Genomic DNA, 4,910 nt, shown 5'->3' on the forward strand with positions numbered 1-4,910 from the left:
CTGCTCTGCGGGAAGCCTGCTTCTCCCTCTCCCACTCCCCCTGCTTCTGTTCTCTCTCTCACTGTGTCTCTCTCACACAAATAAATAAATAAAATCTTAAAAAAAAAAAAAAAAAGAAAATTTGGAAACTTCTATTTTATATCGTTACTGTCATGAAAGCAGATGTTGTCTAGGAACTTGGCAATGTCAGTCGCAACACCGCAAGTAGGACACTTCTTTAAGGGCTAGTGTGAATGTGTAAGGACAGACTTTTTCATTGAATTCCTGAATTTATATACTTTGGGGTTGGCTATGAGACACTATAAAATGCAAAGATAGTTCAGACAGCTCCAGCTCTATTTTTCAGGCACAAAAAACATATAATTTTGTACAAAACTTTGATTTATTTGTGAAATTAAAAATATGGTATTTTATATATATATATATAAACTTCTATTCCTCTATAAATATAGATGATTTTGTGATAGTGAACAGAATAAATGCATACCAAATCCAAAAACCATTGTCATTTTAGGGTATGACAGACATAGATAAATTTAGGTCCTAAGTACTGGCATTTTGATAAACTCTTAAAATTTAAAACAATACAACCAGAAGGACTGCTTTCCTCCTCTCTTTCAGAGAACTAAAGTGAATATTTTTAAATGGCTTTGAAAGATTTACATTTGACACATTTCTGTAAATCCAAAAAGGAGCACACAGGATTCAATGCGGGAGAACTGCACACACTTTCCCTTTACCATGCATGCCCATATTTTGTTTGTTTCAGGAGCTAACCCCATCAATTATTCCACCTTCTTTACCTCCTGGCATCTTACAAGGTTATTTTTAGTGATGTGGATTGTTCCTCCCTCAAAATGTGTTGCTGAATAATCATCATCATAACATGTTGAAAGTGTACAACTTTTACATTGTAAAGTTTCTGATATATGTCTAATTATTATTTGGTTAAAAAGAAGAAAGGAGCACTTCATTTGGAGGAAGTCCATTACACCGAAATCTCCTTCAAGTTTTCCTATTCAGCGTAGGTCCTGCTGTCCTGTTAAGGAAAGCAGAGATCAACTCCTTAACAAAGCTTTCCAGGTGACCTAATGTTTCCATTTTATAGAAAGGTAAAATCTAAATGCGGGCTCTCAGTCCTAGAGGCAGTTTTCCAGGCATCAGTATGCAATTAGAATTAACATTTTACAAACCCCATCTTCAGTCTCTCCCAACCCACACAAAGCTTCCTGCCTCTTCCCAAATCTCAGCAACCACATCTTTCCATGACGTGGGCCAAACCCATACCAGGTTTTAGACACCAGAGAATGAAATGAGCTCATCCACCAAAAATTAGACATGAAAAAGTTTGGCACTGGTTATCCCACTCACCCTCTAACCAACTTAGGTGGAAGGAGGGAGTGCCTGGGCATTGGGAGGCCAGTGTGGAGGGAGGCTGGGACTGCCACAGCCCATATCCAGGGGGCCTCCTCGAAGCTATGGGGCTCTGGACGGTGAAAAATTCAGTTTCGGATAGTCAAAGGGACAAGGCCTTCACAATCTGCCCCCCTCCTCCACAAGGAAACACCTGGGATGGGCAGAGGCCCCCGCCCCCACCCCACCCCCCCGCCCCCGATTTGGAAGCTCCGTGGAGTTCTGTATCTAAAGAGACCTGACCCCAAGCACTGAAGGGAAAGGGGGGAGTAGAAAGAGGAGGCGGCAAGTGACCCGGGCCGCTCAGCCCCAGACGCACCCGGACCGCCGCAGGGAGGGGCGCGCCAGAACAAGCGAGAGCACCGCGAGCTCCCGTTTTACCTCTGCAGTACTTTGAAAAGGGAAAGAAGGAAAAGCCTCAAATGGTTAAACGGCCGTAAATAATTAAAATTTAAACAAAACCAAAAGAAAGGGGGGGGGGAAAGAAAAAGAAAAACGCGTGATCGGTCGTCATTTAAATACAAATATACTTACAAAAATCTTACACAGGCTATTTACAATCATAAAAGCGTACAGTCCTGGTACCAGAGTGTGAGAACGAGAGGTCTGTCTATCCCCCCTGCTGTAGTCAGGCCCTCCAGTCCGTTTGCCCCCAGGGACGGAAGCTTTTGCAGGAGCTGTGCTGTTAAAAAGGAGCCTGCGAAAAGTGAACGGCTAGTGAGGAAGCCTCAAGGAGCCAGGTTTGGTAAGGCTTCCACGGGGCCGGCTTTATGGGGATGGCGGGGACGAAGCCGACGGCTGGGAATGGGCTGAGCCCCCGGGTCTCAGACGGTGGTCTCTCCCTGTTTGCTGTTGGTGAGCCTGGTATAGAACTTCCTCCAGGAGTTGAGGGTCTTGCCGGACCAGATCCAGAAGCCTGACGTGATGCCCACGATCAGCGTCATAAGGTACTTGATCATGAAGACTGTGAAGTCTGGGCTCATGGGCGGGTGCGGCGGGGCGCCTCCACCCGCCTGGAGGTGGGGGCAGGGGATGGCATAGCTCTTGCAGCTCTGGGCCACCCAGCTGCGCTCCCACTGGTCCCGGAAGGCCTGCTCGTAGAAGTAGCAGGCGATGACGATAGTGGCTGGCACCGTGTAAAGCACGCTGAAGACGCCGATGCGCACCATGAGCTTCTCCAGCTTCTCGGTCTTGGTGCCGTCGTGCTTCATGATGGTGCGAATGCGGAAGAGGGACACGAAGCCGGCCAGCAGGAAAGACGTGCCGATGAACAGGTACACGAAGAGTGGCGCCAGCACGAAGCCGCGCAGCGCGTCCACATTGTTGAGCCCCACGAAGCACACCCCGCTCAGCACGTCGCCATCCACCTGGCCCAGCGCCAGGATGGTGATGGTCTTGACGGCCGGCACGGCCCAGGCGGCCAGGTGAAAATACTGCGAGTTAGCCTCGATGGCTTCGTGACCCCACTTCATGCCCGCTGCCAGGAACCAGGTGAGCGACAGAATTACCCACCAGATGGAGCTGGCCATGCTAAAGAAGTAGAGCATCATGAAAAGGATGGTACAGCCCTCCTTCTTGGTGCCCTGCGCCACGGTGCGCGCCCCATCCTCGGAGAACTTGTCGTTACACACCACTCGGTCCTCCAGCAGGAAGCCGGCGATGTAGGCCACGGCCACTGCCGTGTAGCAGCCCGACAGGAAGATGATGGGCCGTTCCGGATAGCTGAAGCGCCGCATGTCCACCAGGTACGTGAGCACCGTGAAGAGCGTGGAGGCGCAGCACAGCACTGACCAGATGCCGATCCAGGTGCGCGAGAAGCGCAACTCTTCGGGCCCAAAGTACATGAGCCCGTACACCTTCGTCGGCTCACAGGGCGCACCGCAGTCTTTCTCGCCCAGGAAGTGGTAGTTGAGGTAGGAGGGCACCTTGAGGGCGCGCGGGCACGAGAACTTGCCTCGCTCCGACGCGCCGGCGCCCCCCGGAAAGCCTCCGCCACGGTGCCCCCCGCCGCCGTGCTGAGGGTTGCTGGTCCAGAACTCCGGCAGCAACGAGGGCGTCGGGGTGCCCTTGTCCGACGTGTTCTGGCCCACGCACAGCTCGCCGGCGCCGTGCACCGGGAACTTCTCGCACTTGAGCGTGTCAGGCCACTGGAAGCCGAACTTGTTCATGAGCGCCTCGCAGCCCTGGCGCGCGCGCTCACACAGGGAGCGGCAGGGCGGCAGAGCCTGCTCCAGCACGGTGCACACGGGCGCGTACATGGAGCACAGGAAGAATTTGAGTTCCGCCGAGCACTGCACCTTCACCAAGGGGTAGAACTGGTGCACCTCGAGGCCCGCATCCTCTTGGTTCGTGTGGCCCAAAAGGTTGGGCATGATGGTCTGGTTGTAGGCAATGTCTGTGCACAGTGGTATGGAGATGGGCTGGCAGTAGCCGTGGTCCGGGATGGAGATGCCCCTCTCGCCGTTGTACTGTTGCCCGCTCTGCTGCTGCTGAGGCGGCGGCGGCGGGGGCTGCTGCCCCGGACCGGGCCCCTGGCCCACCGCCTGCCCCCGGACCCCCAGCAGCAGCGGAGCCTCCAGGAGCCAAAGCAGTAGCAGGAGCCGGCGCGCCAAACGTCCAGAATCAGCTGGGGGGCGGCGGCGGCGGCGGCTGCCCGCGTCCCCGCTCCCCTCCGCCACCCGTCCAGCCGGGAGCGCCCCGGCATAAAGTTCCCAGCTCGCGCGGCCGCCGGCGGCCCGGGACTTCTTAGGCGCCTCCTCCTCAGCCATACTTTCTCGGCTCCTTTCTTGGCGCCGCCCGGCTGGGGCTGGCAGTGGCGCAGCCGGCGGCGGCTCCCCCTGAGGCCGGGGAGATCTCCTCCGCGCCGGTGTCCTCCGTCGAGCCCAAGCCGCGCTCAGCCCGCTCCCCCGGCTCCCGCTCCGCGTCCCGCAGCCGCCGCCGCCGCGGAAACTTGCGATTCATGAAGCGTGGGCGGCGGGGAGAGCCCGGGTGGCTCCGGCGCGCCGGGGTCGCGTCCCGCCTTCCTGGCCCTTCGCTCGCTGGTTCCCGGCTGGCGGCGCAGCGCTAGTGGCCGCGGCGCCGTAGAGCGTGCAACTCTCCGCAGCCCAGCGGCCTCGACTCCCCCCTGCGCCTCCGCCTCCTTCTCCGCCGCCGCCGCCTGACCATTTGTGTCAATCCCTCAACTCCCTCGCTCTCCTCTCTCGCGCGCGCCCTCGGACCGGTTTCCAGGCGCCCCGCAGTCTGTCTTTCACCAGGAGGGAGGAGCCTTGAAACCGACGCGGAACTGGAGGTTCAGGGACCGTCGCCCAATCGCGGCACTGGCTTCCCGGCGCAAAGGGCGCCCGCTGCCTGCCTCCTTGAGCGAAAGTCGGCGGCGGGCGGGAGGAGAAGGGGGCGGGAGGAGGAGGAGGTAGTAGTGGTGGCCGCGGCACCGCTCAGGCACAAAGAGTGGGTTTGCTATGAAGCGGGACAGGCTTGGTTGCCTTTCCTTTTGCGGA

General features: G+C 56.4%; 1 protein-coding gene across 1 annotated transcript; it reads right to left on the reverse strand.

The window, feature by feature from the left end:
* Positions 1–1,923: 1,923 nt before the first annotated feature.
* On the reverse strand, positions 1,924–4,667 carry FZD1 (frizzled class receptor 1). The gene has a single exon (XM_006745700.3). It carries the CDS (start codon positions 4,179–4,181, stop codon positions 2,238–2,240), a length of 1,944 nt encoding a protein of 647 aa, XP_006745763.2. The 5' UTR covers positions 4,182–4,667; the 3' UTR covers positions 1,924–2,237.
* Between the last annotated feature and the right edge of the window lie 243 nt (positions 4,668–4,910).

This window comes from Leptonychotes weddellii, chromosome 12 (genome assembly GCF_054177405.1).
Source record: "Leptonychotes weddellii isolate Sample4059 chromosome 12, ASM5417740v2, whole genome shotgun sequence".
Classification (NCBI taxonomy): domain Eukaryota; kingdom Metazoa; phylum Chordata; class Mammalia; order Carnivora; family Phocidae; genus Leptonychotes; species Leptonychotes weddellii.